Below are 17,183 nucleotides of genomic sequence, written 5' to 3'. Positions count from 1 at the left end.
TCAACCTTTTGTGCCATTTCTTGAGGATAATATCATAAACATCTTATTCTACAGTTAAAAAGAAGAGAATTACGGCCAAACAAGCAAGAAAGAAAACCTTATCTAAATCTTGAAAGCTATGACGATGGCAGTTAAATCAAGCAGAGGGGTTGAGGGTTTACAAGATATGGACTACTTGGGAGAAGCTAGTTACACGCTACCACTTTACTAAACAAAAACTATATTCCAAGCAGTGAAATGAGGAAAATTTCTTCCATTAATCATTCAAATTGCAAAACAATCTCATACAACTGAACATGAAATTCAACAAATTGTTGTGATGAAATTCATCCTGTACTCTTCAATATTGTCGAAGTAAAATGAACAATGCAACGATTAGGCACATTAAATTCAGCTAATGCTTTGCAACATCCAGAAACCTAATGCATTGTTTGGAAAATAATGGCATGAAATTTTCCATAAAACAAAAATGTCATCTTAGACTATACAGAATTTAGAGCAGATCTTGAAGCTCTTGCATCTTCAGTTGTACCTGCTGCTTGAGATTTGATCTAGAACACACTGCAGTTCTTGCTCGGGCAGTGCATGTGACAGACCCATAGAATTTGTGCACGAATGTTGAGTATTGCTTGTAAGAATCTCCATCTTTGCTCGTTTGTTCTGTTTTCTCTTGATCCGACAAAGAACCCACTCTTGAAACTGCATCATAACACAAAAACAAAACAGTTAGATGACAAGATGATGAAGATCACACTAAAAACAGTAAGCAAATTGAAAATTTCAGAAAAAATAAAGTACGTCTTACTTTATCAGAGTCAAGTCTGAATTCATGCATAATCCAATCACTCTTCGAGCATTTATTACAAATTGGATTACTATCTTTGTAGCTGTGAAAATTAAGACTCTTCATATAACCCTTCTTGGGTTTCCCTGGAATTAGCTTGTCCCCTTGGGTGGCCTTCCACCATCCTCCTCTAAGCTTCCTTGACGGCCTCTTCCCATTTTCTTTTGCAGATTTCTTCTCTCTTTTAACATAATAATATCCTTCCGAATACTCTGCACACTTGGTATCATCTGCTACATCCACAGACACATTAGTTAGTTGTAAACCATATTGACATTAAATATAAGAAACAAAATGATATTAAATCACACTAAGTAGATTAAGAAAAAAAAAAAAAAAAAAAGAAAAATATTCTCTTCTAAGTCCACTGCCCTAGGTAAATTATTTAAGCAATTGTAAATAGAACGGGGAAATAATTTACCACTGCCCTAGGTAAATTATTAAGAAATCATTAAGAAACGAAATAATGCGAACAAGGCATATGTATCTTATATCTAAATTAAATAAATTAAAGAACATCAAGAAATTTTATGATAACGTATTATGTGTGTGTGTGTGTTTGTGTGTGTGTGTAATTATGCATGTATGTACTATATGTGTGTGTGTAATTATGCATGTATGCATATGTATCAAGAAAAGATATTACGTACCAATAAGAAAGCATGGTTCAAGTTCTTGAGCATTCTTCTCTACTACAGCATTGGACGGCTGTTGGAATCCATGAACGAAACTCCACAAGTAATCAATGAGTTCTTCGTTCGTGGGTTTGAATCGAAACCCTAAGGGCAGTGAAGTAGAAGAGATAGGCATCTGATCAAATTTCTCTCCTTTCTCTCTCTAACAATGGTATTAAATCAGGTCTTCTCCTGGTTTTTTCAGCAATAAAATAAACCCATCAATATAGGTGAATAAAGGATTAAACCAAAGAACTGTCAAGCAACAAGGATAAATAACAGAAATAAAACTGAGGAACTACTTACGAACCCTAGATCTAAAGGTTTGACAAATTGGAAACTAGAGAGAGAGACAGAGAGAATTGATACCAGATTGCGTTGGTGGCCTGTTAGTGGTTGCTGATCGCCGGAAACGAAGAGGAATTGATACCAGATTGCGGTGGTGGCAGTGGTTGCTGATCGCCGCCAAGCTGTGTGCCCAACAACGCGGAAACGAAGAGGAATTGATTTGCCCTAAATCTTATTCCTCCCAAACAAAACATGTACTAATAAATAAATAAAATATTGGTTATAAATAAATAAATAAATAAAATATTAATCAAGCGGTCCGGTTTGATTGGACCGGCAATTATTTTACCGGTTTAATCAAGCGGTCCGGTTTGACATGTGACATGCTTATAACTTTCACATTTCTTTCTTTTAGATAATCTTAGTGTGTGAATGAGTTTTTTTGTCAAAATTAAAAAATAATTAAAAGTTTATAACTTGTTTAAACAACACGAATACTATCTTAAGTTTTATCCTATTTAAACCTCGTAAATTCAAATTCGTTTATAAAATAATTGTGTAATATATTATTGTATATTAAAAAATGTATTTTCTTTCTTATTTTCTTCAAATTATCATGAATTTAATCACAAAATTGAAGCTAAAATTTTTCTATTTTACTTTTTGTATCAAAATCCAAAACTTAATTCTTCGTTAATTCTATTTTAGATTTTTATTATATTCAACTTATTATGATCTAATTTAATCTCAATATGAAATCAGATTGATTTAATCTCAATATAAAATCCGATTGATTTTTTATTGATAATTTTATTTTACTTTAAAAGAGTTTGATTCACTGTAAAGAGAAAACAAGTATGAATTAAAAAAATAATAAAAAAAAAAATCAAGTCTTTGACCAAATAGATATGAACAACAAATATAGGTCCATGAAAAAAAAAAAAAAGACTTGAACAACAAATATAAAAATCTCTTTAAGAATATGTGACGTAGTGAATTTTGGAGTATTATCGTTGCTTGAGTCAATCCATACAAATATATTTTCTTATAACTACTCTACCGATAAGTAGGATTGAATTCGTATTCAAGTTGAGACTTTGTATTGAAACTTAAATTCAAATTATTATTTAGAAAGGAAAAAAAATATTTAAAATATTTGTTGTGATTTTGAAAACTAATGTACTGCAAAAATTTAAAACATCTGACAAGAAATTAATAAAACATGTAAATTAAAGATAAGAAAAACGATAATGTATTAATTGAAAAAGAATGCGGAAAATAAATACACAAAGCATGGAGCCATCATATTTTCTCAAGCAGGAATATGAATAAGAACAAGATCCTCAGTAATATGACTTCAGGAAAGCTTCGCAATAGCGTGAACAACTTGATTACCAGTTCTATAAACATGGCAAATGCGATAAAAGTTAAATCTCCGAAGCACCACCTGAACATCAAAAACAACTGAATGAATTTCAATCGGTCCCGACACAGCCTGAATAATAATCAGAGAATCACATTCAAACCAAACTCGTGAAAGTGAAAAAGAAATAGCCCAAAGAATTGCTTTACGAAGGCAAATGGCCTCAGCGACGGTTGCACTAGCAGCAAGGAAGGGAGAAACACCACTACCTGCAAAATAGTTTCCCGAGAGTCTCGAAAAACAGCACCACCACCCCCAACATTAGATGAAGAGAAAAAAGACGTATCCACATTACATTCAACCATCCCATCAGTTGGAGGCATCCAACGGGAAAATGAAGAAAGAGACAAACCTGAAGATACGAACAGTGTGCCTTGTTAGGTGATGCGGTATTTGCTGTCGGCTAGTTAACCCGGTCCTTGGCTATGCTGATGCCTTCTAGTTTTAGATTGTTATCAAGACTGTGATCTTGACTTTAGTGGATGTTAGTTTGGTTTTAGATTGTTGTCCATCTCTGTGTTTCTTTGTTTTGTATTCTTGTCTTGTACATGTTGTATGGCATGGCGATTTTCTTACCAGGATAAAATAAATAAATAAATAAATAAATCTTTTCTCAAGCTTCCTATTCTCTTCAATTCTTTACACACACATACAGATACGTTATCACATGCGGGTCATGAAGTCAGAAGACTTGGTGACGTGGCATGATCCAAAAATAATGATTTATTTGTTGCATTCAAGATTTGAACTATTTACACTTTTGATAATATAGTACAAGTATAGATATAAATAAATACTAGTAGAGTTTCGTAAAAACACTTTTACCCCACGTGACATGTTATAACTTAAATATAACAAGGACAATACTACCTACTGTGCTACATCTTTTCACATTTCAAAACAGGGTTAAATTTTTTTTTTTTTTTAAGATAACATTAGTGTGTGCATGAGGTTTTTTTTGTCAAAATTAAAAAATAATTAAAAGTTTGTAACTTGTTTAAACAACACGAATACTAGCTTAAGTTTTTTCCTATTTAAACCTCATAAATTCAAATTCGTCCATAAAATAATTGTGTAATATATTATTGTATATTAAAAAATGTATTTTCTTTATTATTTTCTTCAAATTATCATAAATTTAAAATATTATCAAATTAGCCCCTTCAATTCGTGTGAAATAACAAAATTGTCCTTATGATTTAATGTCAAAAAAAAGAAATAATTATTTTTGTAAAATTACAAAAAAAAAAAAAAAAAAAAAAAAAAAAAAAAACCCTTCTTCCCCAACACCCTCTCTTTCTAATACCAAACTCATTTAGCATATACGTCACATACAACACGAGATACAGAGAAAGAAAGAGAACTAAAGGCCGTACATCTATGCTCTCACAACAACTCAATTTTGATCCCACAAAAAGGCAAAGCATAAACAATTATTAAATCTCAAACAATATCTACAGTTTATCAAAACCCCAATATATACACCACACGAGGACAATGGAATTCATCAGTATAAATCAAACAAGAGCCTATAAGCACAATACCTTGGGGGAATTGGTTCCAAAACCCAAGATCGGAATGGCTGCCATTAAAACTCTCCTGATTGGCCTAATCTTCGTACGAGCAGAGAATGTCATCGGAGCAAAAATTGAACCCGAATTGTTACGACATGACGATGCCATAGTAGGAGATCTAAAATGCAATTCATCCTTTGAGCAAGCAATCGTGAAACGAGCAATTCGGTGCCGTGCTGCAACTGGTTTGGGTGTTGGGTGGTGGTGGAATACATGGTTGTTGGTGGCGGTGATGGGTCTGGTTTTGGTTTGGGTAAGTGGTTGTTGGTGGTGTTGGGTCTGGTTTGGGTGTTGGGTGGTGGTGGAATACGTTGTTGTTTGTGATACCCTTGATTTCGGAACCAGGTTGATCAGGTCCGCAGACAAAACTGAGGGATATAAAACAACTAAAATAATAAACGAATACGGAATACAAAATAATAAAAAATAAATAAATAAATAAAGCTAAAAGGAAAATTAAAATAACTAAATAAATTCTCCACAAAAAAAATCCTTTAATTCTCAAAGATGAATTCTTCAAAAGAATACAACTCAAGAATCCTTAAACATGGACCCCTAATAAATCCCATAATTGATAATAAATAAATATCTAAAAATGGAATAATATGTATGTAGGTAATCAGGTTTATTGTATATGTATAAATGAATTATTAAATATCTATAGTGGTACTCTTATTATGAATGCAGTTACTCCTAGTCTCCTACACAGACTATTCTTTATACTATCTGTTTTCAGATAACAGTGTTTTATAATTCTCTAAAAAATGTTCTCTGTTTTCTGAATTTCTAAGAACGATTTTCAGAGTTACAAACCAAGCATGCCCTTAATTTCTGACTTCGCTGTTTTGCAGATCACTTTGTCAAAATTTTTTAGCAATTCACGAGCTATCTTCAACTTGCTAGCCTTTTCAAAAGCATGTCAAAAAGCTTCCCTAATGTGAATTAGAGAGCAGACATCCTTTCAAGCATCAATCTCAGCTTCTCGTAGGTAGCCTCCAGTTGACCCATTTTACAATGCTTGTGCAACATCTGGGCTTTTATTTTTCCATCCAATTTGATAGAGAAATCCACTCGCCCATGTTCCCTCAGAAGTTTATCGACTAAATTATACATGTGAAATTGTGAAAACTAGCTTAATCCCAATATTTCCACTAATAAGCTGCATGTAAGTAGCTTCCCAATTCTATTCTTCACCAAAAACGTGGATTAATGCAGAATATGTTACATTGTCTGAAAGGCATCTCTTCTTATTCATAATCTTAAAGACCCTTTCAGTATGATCCATATTGCCCATTTTGCAAAGCATACCAATAATGGCATTGTAAACTACTGTCTTTGGGTTGAAGCCCAGCGAAAGCATCCTCCCAAACAAATGGCTAACTTCTTCCACCTGACGACGTTCGTATAAACACTGCATCGCCATAGTGTAACTCTCTTCCACAAATCTCAACTTCCTCTCCTCTACAACCTTCAAAACCTTGAGAGCTTTTTCCATCTTTCCTCATCGGCAAAGTTCTGAAAGAAGCTGTTTAATAACAAATGTGTTGGGTAATAAACCTAAATCATAAGTTACCCAAAATACTCTAGTTGTAGGCAGTATATCACAGCATAAATTTGGAATTAAAATGGTATAAGGTCTCCGAGCACCTATACTCCTAATTTTCTCTATAGCTCCTTCTTTTGCAATTAGGAGACACAAATCCCTAATAACAATGTTAATTGCAGTCCGTGTTGGAGCCAAAACAGCACAACCCATTTCATGAAAAACTTCGAGGGAAGTCTCAAATCTACCAAATTTGCATAAACCAACAAGAAAATTACCACAAGAGTATGTAGCAGGGAACCAATTGTTCGAAAAATCATAATAGCAATATCAATGAATTGCCCCGAAGATTCCTTCTTACAAAGCATATACAACAAATTATTGTACACTAGGTTATCAGGCTTACAGTCGAATTTTGGACTCCATTTCTTCGAACAGGAAAAGGGCTTCTTTAACTCTCCCCTAGCTACCCAAAAACCTAATATAAATGGAAAATGTGCGGCATGAAATCCTACAATTATTTCACCAAACAGTAATCAAGAAACACTTCAAATCATCAAAAAGCTTCATTCTACCTAAGAAATCAACCATGTACTCACTCACAGAGTCATCAAATTGGAAACCCATTTGCAGTCCAGCCCAAATAAAGAATTCCAATGTCTTAGTCCTACCCAACTGTCTATAATTCATCAAAACTTGTAGAATTAGTTCTGAACTAAGCTCATCTTTGAAGTTACTCAGCAAATTGTCAAGACTAGCTATGTTAGTGCAACGATTAGAGAGTATAGAACATACTGAATTGACATAAGAGGGGCTTACAGAATTTGAAGTTTCAATGATTCTGATGATGAAACTCTGGAAGCAAACCTGAAATCTGAAGTGATTTAAGCGATGGGTTTTGTGAGATATTAATAATTTTTGGCAATTATCGTAGACATCACAAGTCTAAGTTGAGTTGTAATTTAGATTACTTATTCTACAAGTCATCAAGTTCAACAGGGATAACACAACTGGGAAGGAGTTTAAACTTACCATACTTGAAGAGTTTGTGAAGAAAAGGGTAATGACACTACTTTAGGAAGGAATATGAACAAGGTTGAACATTCTACACTTTCCACGTTAGTCTACAATTCCCGTAGAATGAAATAAGGCTGGAAGAATTCGAGTATTCAAGTTTGCCAACCTTGAGCTAATTCAGCTTCCTTAAACCGGTTCAAAATGCTCAAGTTTGGTTCACTGCCAAACTTGAACTGGTTCAGCTTCCTTGAACCAGTTCAAGATTTCCTGTTTGCAATACAATTGCAGTTTCCTTTTTCTGATTTATTTCCCAGTTGGTATAGAATTGTACCAAATCCTATGCATGAAATTTACCTTATTTTCAGAGGGATTAGGTCATTGCATACTCTATAAACTATGTCATATACATTGATTTATTCACGGCTATAATTCAGATATTATTCAAAGCCTTAGGAAGTTTATTTCTCTCAAAAAATCAAAGTTGATTTTTCTGTTGTCTTCCTAGAACATACACTTATTCACCTAGTTAGGTTAGAGTTGTAGTGTTCGAATCCTGATCGTGATCATACAGTCGTATTAACATCAATCAGACAGAACAGATATTCTTCTACATCATTCAGACGATTGAAGAACAGAAATAAACGCAGTCACACTTTGGAAGGGTTGGAGCATTCACAGAGTGCTGTCTGTTCTACCTGTTACCCTTCTACAAATATCAAGTGTAAGTCTGAGATCAAGTTGCTGTTGGACGGGAAATCGCAAAGCCAGAGGATTGTCAGCGGTCGGTGTGGTGTAGAACGATAGGGTGTGAGCCAGAGTCAAAGTTCGGTATACTTTGTTTCAAGCATAGTGGATTGGTTTATTTTTGACTGCACAAGTCCACGAGGTATTTCCCATAACAGTTGACATATTTTATCAACTGGGGTTTCCTCGCTAAAATCTTGGTGTCATCCTTTATACTTTGCTTTATTTTATCTGCATGTGATTAACTGTTTAATTGTTAAAATAAGTAGAGTTGGCAACGACACAGATCTGTATTACAAAACCTAAAATTTTCCTTTATACATTCCACTGCATACGACTCACAGGTTTTGGGTTTTGGAGGGCATATTTGGGATAGTTTAGGGTTAGGGTTTGATGAAAATAGAGTAGCACTAAGGAACCTAGATAAATTTAAACAAAGGGCGAGAGCCCCATGTTTAGAACTTGTTACAGAGAGCAATAGAAAGCAATTGTTTTTTTTTTCTTAGATCACTATAATTGTGTTTTGTGCATTATATATACTAGAATTATCTATGTGCGTCGCACGTGCGAAAATGTTTATAAATCTTACTTCTATATAATATAATATATAATTGTTATTATTGTTGAAAACAATCAGATTTCCCTAAAATAAATTTTCACTTACTACATTAAATTATATACAATTCAAACTAAATTTACCCTTAGATTTCAAGGTTAATAACAAAAAGAAGATTTTTTTTTTTTTTTAGTACAATAATAAAAATAAATACTAACACAAAATTGCATATTAAATCAATAAAAGAAGTATGACTGTATGAGATTAAAAGTTATAGAAATTAACTTTAAGACAGCATTAGTGATTTTAACTGAAAGAAAGAAGGTGAGACTAATCAAACTACTTCAATAATAATTACATGATTAGTAGTAGATAGATATATAAACGTAGTAGTTGTACTAACAGTATCAACATCTAGGCTAAAGATATATATCAACCTCCTCCTCAACTTTAATAAATAAATTTCAAATTAGTATCGTTTATTCAAAATTCCAGAGCATATATTTCTCTATTTTAAAATTAATAATTGATCATTTACAAAAGAATGCATCCTAACATGATTTTATAATTCGTTTTCATATATATTTTGTTTGACATAAACAGTTAAGATGTTAGTGTTTTTTCATTGACATGAATCACAATAAAATTTTTATAGTTACTCAAGATTTTTCAGTATTTTCATCGAACTTGGAAAAGTTATTTAATCAAAATCGAACCTTATGGATTTAATATGGATTCAAATGTTTTCCCACTAATGAATGTTCTAGGTACCAGATTAACAAAATAAAATACTCAATCTGTATAATCATTTTAGGAGTCCCGTTGAAATAGAAATTTTACTACACTTTGAAGTATTTGAGATGACCAACGAGTCAGTGGCCCAGTAGTATCAATCCCCTACTTCCCAAAGATAGGTTAAGGGTTCAAACCTTAATGGAGGTATTAGTATGTGAGTACTTATTGAAAAAAAAAAAAGAAAAAAGAAGAAGGTATATGAGATGAAGTGATTTAATCATTAAAAACTTCAAATGAGATGGATATTTCTATTTTTAAACAATTTCGTCTGCCTGAAATATATATATTGTAAGATTATTTATTTAATTGTGGCCCACATGATTTGGACATGTGCCATATTACTTGGTGGGTAAGTAAATAGATATCAATTAATATTATTTATTTTTGGCCAACTTATAATTACCTTTTTGGTAATTACTTATTGGAGAAGTGTTTTCCTTTCTTATTCCTTATTTTGATGGAGAGTAGAATTATGTTACTATAAGGAAAACTGGTCCTCTCTCTGCCTTTATAAAAGTGCATATACTCCATCAATTATGTACAATTAATGAAACAACACGTGAAAATTTTATGTGTGTAAAAGGCCAAGAGAGAAACTAGTTTTCACCTTTGCCTGTTAATCAGAGTTGCAGATTAGTTCGTGGTCAAAGGATCTGAACGTTGGACTTAATCTCAACAAGAATTGATATCGTGAATCGAGGTATTTATATCTAACTAGTATTTATTTATGCATTATAGATATATGAAAATCATGAAGTTCTAAGATATGGGATTCATGTAAATTTGTGATTAATGGCTTAACACGAATTATTATAGTTTACATGTGGTATCAGAGCCCGTTATTTTGGAACTCATTATTTTTCATTATCTTTGCATAAATAATATATGTAAGTTTAAATTAAAATTAAATAATTTAATTTATGAGATTTGGATTTATATGATCTATTGGATTAAGATACACTGTAATTGACCTCCACACATGTGTCAATAGTTATGATGCGATCCATTCATTTAAAACTGTTAAGTCTGCTGGTATATTATGTTGACTTTGGATTTATCAGTTTTGTTGACTTCATTAATTGTGTTTCTTGAATTCTAAATTTATAGTTGAAAGTTATATATATATATATATATTACTGTCCATAATCTATTTGTATATATAATGGTAAGATTTGTTAGCTTCACACTTGATGTTATATATTGTGCTTCGTTTTACGTACTCATGTGTGTGTGTGTATATATATAATAAGATAAATCAATGTACAGAATGAAACTTTTGATTACATAATGAGACAAATCAAGATACATAATGAAAAAAATAAGTCAGAATGTTATTTTCGTGCATAATAAATTTACATAATGAAATTTTTTATTTTTATTCCGCTACGCAAATCTGGCCGTTAATTGTAATGATGTTGTTTTGTACATGATGAAATAAAATAAATAAATAAATTATTAAATACATAAAGTACGTGTATTTATTTATTTTATTGAAAACCTGAATTTCTAGAATAATATGTGAGTTTAGAAATTTAATTTGACCGTATTGGACATACAAATAAATGATTGTTTTGTACCAAACATATATACAAGATGGAGAATCAATTTTAGATTGATTCAATTATGATCTTTAAGTCCGAAAATAATATATTTTATTATGTATATAAAATAAAAAGATATTTTCTATGAAATTTCGGACTATTAAGTTTTTGAAATCGAAGTTGCTTAAACTTTAATCGACAATTATGAGTATGTGTGTATAATGTTAAATGGGTAAATTAATAATTAATTAATTACTAGTTAATTTAATAGTCATATTATGTGTGGGTTAGTAGCTATCAAAGTGGCCTAACTATAATGGTCGATGGATATTAATTTTAGTAGTAAATATAACTTAATGATGAATTAATTACTGTCTAATTTAATATTCATATTATGTGAAAATTGGTAGCTATTTAAGTGGCCCAATCATAATGATTGATAAATATTAATTTTTGTAATAGACATAATTAATCATAAATTAGTTACTATCTAATTTAATATTCATATTATGTAAAAGTTGGTAGCTACCAAAGTGGCCTAACCATAATAGTTGATGAATATTAATTTTAGTAGTAAACATAATTGCAATATTTCATAAATTATGATACTTATAATTTTTGTGATATTCATGAATATTGATTTTATGAGAAATAATTCCTCAAAGGGAATTGATTTTTAATTGATTAAATAAAAATTAAAGGGTCGTATGTAATTTTTTTTTTAATTAGGTAAATAGAGGATATCCAAAGGTAACTTATTTGTTTAATTAAATAATGTATCACCAATAAAGGTATACATACAAATACATGTAAGCATCATTATTAGTATTTTATAGTTGCCACCCAAAGGGATACTATAGTTATACATTGTATTTATATTTTTTAAGTTATACATACGTGTTGTTAACTCAAAGCATTATTGTTGTTAAGATTTTATCTTATTATATTTGTTTTATTACATCCCTTAATGCGCATGCTACATCTGTTCTGATTCTCAATATGACTAATTTCTCATAATGAAATGAGTAAGTTGAGTTCAAAATTTAAATGCGTTAATGTAATACCCCTAATTTCAAAAGGGATAAAAATGTTTAAATTTTATTTTTGTGCCTTTTAAATTGATTTTGTATCTATATGCTTATGTGTCCAATTGTTTGTTTATTTTAATTCATTGTGTTATTTTTTTTAATTGTTTATTTATTTTAATTAAGGGTGTAATTCTTTATTTGTTGGTTTATTTTAAGTAATTGTTTTATTTATTTTATGTGTTTTAAGTGATTCGTTACTTGCTTATTTGATTTAATTAATGGGTTTTATTAAATTAATTATTTATTAAGTATTTAATTTTTGAACAGGGTAATTATGTAATTCCCATTAACTAGGGTTTTAGATATGTTTTAGTTAGGGTTTTTGGAGCCGTCTCGTAAGCATCTGATATGTATCTAAACTGGGTTACTTTGTGGGCCGACGAAGTTAGGGCTCTGTGGATTAGGGTTTTAATCTTGCAATTATAAATACCTCAGTATATGTTAAACCTAGGGTTACATATTGTCGTAACTTTTACACGGAAAAGCCTACCAAATAGAGAGAGTTATAGAGGGAGTTTTGGTGAGAACAAAGCAGTTTGTGAGAATTTCGACTGGGGTTCCAAGGTTTAACCAAGGAGAAGAAAGGAGCAGAGGTTCTAGGAGGTTAGATAAGTTTCAGTGGATGTCGGAAAAACTGAGACCAACGGCAACAAGGGTTTGTTTGCAAACCTATTCAGGCAAGTTCTATCTTCCTCTTTCCCTTTGAGCCGTGTTCTGTGCACCTAGATATGCTCTAGGGTTTTAAGGAAATTAACAACTACATCATTCATGTATGTTATACATCAAATTAATCATATGTATGCTTTGAATTATTTCTGTGATGATTTCTGCAATATCTGTTACAGTGCATGCAAGTTGGTTCAGTTTTATGTCCTTTAAGCATGAGGGTTCTTGTCGTAGTTTTTGTCTCTGTTTTTTTATTGCAACTACTGTAAACTAAGTATGGAAAGACTACGGGAGTTATGTAAATCTCATAGGAAGGTTGCTATTTCTGTTTTAGATCTCTGTTGCATTTTGCTTCGTTGTAATCCATGCATGAGGTTTCAGTTTTTTGCACAAGTTTACTTCTGTTCATTGATTTAAATTGCTATAATCAAACCTTGGGGATGCTATCAGGAGGGTGTTAGATCCTTTAGATCAGTTTAAGAAACAAGCAGAGGGGTAGGAATTGATCGGAGAAGGAGCAGATTGACGGAAACGGAGTTGGGATGAACTGGAGGCTCTCAAGAGGGAGAGAGCCGGCTCTAGGAAGTCAAGAGCCGGCTCCCCTTCAGCAAGATCCGGCTCCTAGGGAATTGGAGCCGGCTCCAATAGGGGAAGAGCCGGCTCTTCCATTCCAAGAGCCGGCTCCAATTTGTTTTTACGTCCAGAAAGTGTTTTTAGGGCTCTATTTGGTGTTTTGAGCACTGTTTGAGCTTCTGAGTGATTCTAATGAACTGTAGGGACTTAATGGAGGATATAAGTAGTTAATTCTAAGTGATATTAAACTTATTGTTGCATAGTTTAAGTCTCTAAGATAAAGGATGAAGCAGTGTAAAAATATACCACGGTGTATGCTACTAACAGAGAAAGGAACTAAATGGCTTGATTAAATTTTAGAAATTTAATGAGACTTCACGGAGGGATTAAATAGTTAATTTTTGGGTGTTATTAAGACCCTAAATTGATTTAAGGTTAATTCTAAATTAACAGATCAAACTGTATAACACTTATGTACATTGTATACGGTTAGTGGATAGAAGAAGTTTTAAATACTTAAGCTTATTTTTAGGCATTCCAGTGGGATTTAATATATTTATAAAATGGTTTTAAATATATTATAGGGTCATTGATGTGTTAGATGTGATCTATGCAGGCTCTGGATGTTAGTTTTTGATTTATTAAATCATCTCTTGCAACTATATGGTTAATTGTTTGGATTTAAATTGCTGAAACACTTAAAAATCTTCTGTAATTATTTGGATATTGGTTTTCGATTTTAAATTATTGTACTATTATTTATAGCCTGTAATTTACATGGTTTTGGATTTAAGTTATTGGAATACTAAATACTATTCTGCAATGATACGGATGGTTGGTTTTGGACTATAAGTTACGTGCTTATTATTTATGCCTTGTAATTTACCTGGAATTATGTATTGGAACATAATTGCTGAATTCTTATACTTAATTCGGTCAATTATTTGGAATCATATATTGGATTATAATTGCTGAACTCTTATATTAAATTTGACCAATTATTTGGAATTGTGTATTGGATTTTAATTGCTGAATTCTCACATTAAAATTCTGTCAATTATCTGGGTTTGGTTTTGCATTGTAAATTACTTGCTTATCATTTGGGTGCGTATTCGCATGTTGCCTTCTATTCAGGTTGAGATCCCTACTGTAGTTCAGTGAATGTCCCATAGTGTGGATATATATATGTATGGACTAGATAGACATTGTGAGGTATCTATGGTGTATCTGCGTATCGGGTCACTGTATGAATTGCAGTTAGATTAGAACTTGCTCGTGGGCCTGACCCACCCTTTTATTATTTTTTTTCAGGTGTTCGTCAGTTCTGGGCTGTAGAGCTTGATCGTGCTGAGCAGATACAGTTATTCACTCTACTGATGGCGTAGGATTTTATTTCATGTTAAGACTTGGGTTTTGTTCCAGTCTTTTGAGTACCATTGGATATTTTAGGGGTCTACTAGATGGATTCCCGAGTTGTATAAATTGGAGAACGATTTCCATTCGTGGTGGATCAGTTGTATCAAAATAGTTTTAATTATCAATGAAATTATTTATTCTGAGGTTTTCAATTATTGGATTATCATTCTAGGTTCTTTTCAACAAAATTTTATTTATTCTTGTTTTCTATATTGTATTCTGTGCTCATTAAATTGCTAATTGTTTTGATATCCTCGGGTAATCGGGCGTGGGCCTGGCCAACCAGCATCCGGAAATTCGGGGGTATCACAGTTGGTATCAGAGCACTCCAGGTTCTAGTGTCCTTAGGAGTGTTTTCATTATAGGACTTCCGCGTTGCGTCTCTTAAAACTTAGAGCCATATTAGGATTGGTTGTACTCTACTTACGGTTCGTTAGGAGGAACAGATGTCAATTTTATTCCATAGATACAGAATGGTTGACACTAGGAGGAGGATGGGGTCCACGACGAAAGCAATACGGACCTAACGGAGTAAAGGAGTATGTTGTCGATTTCTTTGCAGGAAACAGAACTTAGGATTGAAGGCTTAGTTCGAAGATTAGCATTGCTTAGAAAGTATACGCCATGGAAGGGTTAAGGTGTAGGTGGTAGGTCACCGTTTATCGGGACCAACACAATTTCAGTTGTGTTCAAAGAGGAGAGAAGCGAAGAGTGGGATTCTGAAGAGGATCCTGAGGAAGAAGATTTCGGCGTATCTAAGAAAAGGGATATTGAAATTTGAGGATGACGAATCGCACAAATGTGTTTTCATTCACAAGTAGTATAGTGAATGATACTGGTAGAGTTGGTGTGAACCAATCTACATATGGATGAATTTTTGTATCATGTCTTAAGGAGTTAATTGAAAAGTACTCTTTAGGAGTTTGGGAATCGGATGGAGTTCTTGTCAGAACAAAGATGTGATTTTATATCACATTCTGGAGCGTATGGGAATTAGGATGTAACATGCTAAGTTGCTTTAATAAAGCCACGATAGACGGTTTGCGTATTAGGTGGATGAGGGTTAAGCCATTGGATAGTTGCTTAAGCAAATGATTGTGCAGTTAAGCGACGGTTAATGGATCAGTTTCAGGATTGGATAATTACCAACGAAACTATGAAATAGACTTTTGCGAACTTGAGTTCAAAGAAGGTTTCTTCTTTGGAATGGAGGATATCTTAAAAATGATTATATTTTGGTTGTTTTATGTGTTGTGTGTATCTACGTGTTTCATTTATGTTATTATATGTGTCATTTTGATTGTTATGTGTTTCGATTTTGATATTACGTGTTCATTTTTGTTAATTAATCCGGATTAGGAGTATGGATTGGTCGGGGACACAAGTATGTGTTCACTTTTGGATTTCGCATTAGTTCTACATGGCACTTACAATGGAGGAGATACTTGGGATAGGTATCCTAGGTTTTTATGGGAAGTTGTAAGTGTTTTTTTCACTTCTCATATTGTTGGCATAGGGAGGATAGTATGATAACGTAAAAGGTTTTGTATTTTATGCGGTGCAGACTTCTTACCTGTTGGTTTGACATGGAAGCGGGGGGTTATACAATTAGACCCCAACTTCATTTAAGGATACGTTAGAGAGATATACTCTTCTTTGTAGTGGATTACGCGCAGTTTGGAGGCAGTAATAGGATATGGTAACTAATTCCATTCATACACTAACGATTTTCCTGTTAAGGAACAGTTGATTGGGTTGTCTTCCATATCGGAAGCAAGGAGCGTGATTAAGGAAGGTCAGTTTTTATGTCTTAATTAGATTGATTTTTTTTATGGATGGTGTTTCTCCGTTTAAGCGGTAACCTATCGATTTGTGTTTCAAACATTGGGATGGGATGCATAGAAGTTTTACATATCTATGTTATGGAACTTGTAGGAATATGGACCTCTACCCTATATCAAAATTTGGGTACGGATGAGTAGTTGTTAAATACGACTTACATGTTGGATAATTTTTGTGTGTCATGTATATCGGACATATATATTTTTCTTTACGGATTTGGAAATCAGTGGAGCCCTTACACGGAGGCAGAATCCACAACGGAATGGAGTAAAAAGTTTAATCAAACTAATTCAGAGTTTCGTGAATTCCGAGGACGAAATTCCATTTGTTAGGGGGGAAGAATGTAATACCCCTAATTTCAAAAGGGATAAAAATGTTTAAATTTTATTTTTGTGCCTTTTAAATTGATTTTGTATCTATATGCTTATGTGTCCAATTGTTTGTTTATTTTAATTCATTGTGTTATTTTTTTTAATTGTTTGTTTATTTTAATTAAGGGTGTAATTCTTTATTTGTTGGTTTATTTTAAGTAATTGTTTTATTTATTTTATGTGTTTTAAGTGATTCGTTGCTTGCTTATTTGATTTAATTAATGGGTT

General features: G+C 32.4%; 1 protein-coding gene and 1 pseudogene across 1 annotated transcript; both read right to left on the bottom strand.

Annotated features, from left to right (window-relative positions):
• Positions 1-229: 229 nt before the first annotated feature.
• LOC132300682 (NAC domain-containing protein JA2-like) lies at positions 230-2,052 on the bottom strand. The gene is made up of 4 exons (XM_059797875.1): positions 1,888-2,052; positions 1,495-1,710; positions 806-1,074; positions 230-699 (listed from the first exon to the last, which is right to left on the bottom strand). The coding sequence occupies exons 2-4, from the start codon at positions 1,652-1,654 to the stop codon at positions 523-525; spliced, it is 606 nt and encodes a 201-aa protein (XP_059653858.1). The 5' UTR covers positions 1,655-1,710; positions 1,888-2,052; the 3' UTR covers positions 230-522.
• A 3,556-nt stretch (positions 2,053-5,608) lies between these two features.
• On the bottom strand, positions 5,609-16,330 carry LOC132301694 (pentatricopeptide repeat-containing protein At3g49730-like; annotated as a pseudogene).
• Between the last annotated feature and the right edge of the window lie 853 nt (positions 16,331-17,183).

The sequence above is a fragment of the Cornus florida genome, unplaced genomic scaffold (genome assembly GCF_030987335.1).
Source record: "Cornus florida cultivar Cherokee Brave unplaced genomic scaffold, ASM3098733v1 CherokeeBrave_3.0.0_Hap2_Chr03, whole genome shotgun sequence".
NCBI lineage: Eukaryota > Viridiplantae > Streptophyta > Magnoliopsida > Cornales > Cornaceae > Cornus > Cornus florida.
Note: the sequence above shows the minus strand (reverse complement) of the source record. Positions and strands in the feature narration are given on the sequence as shown.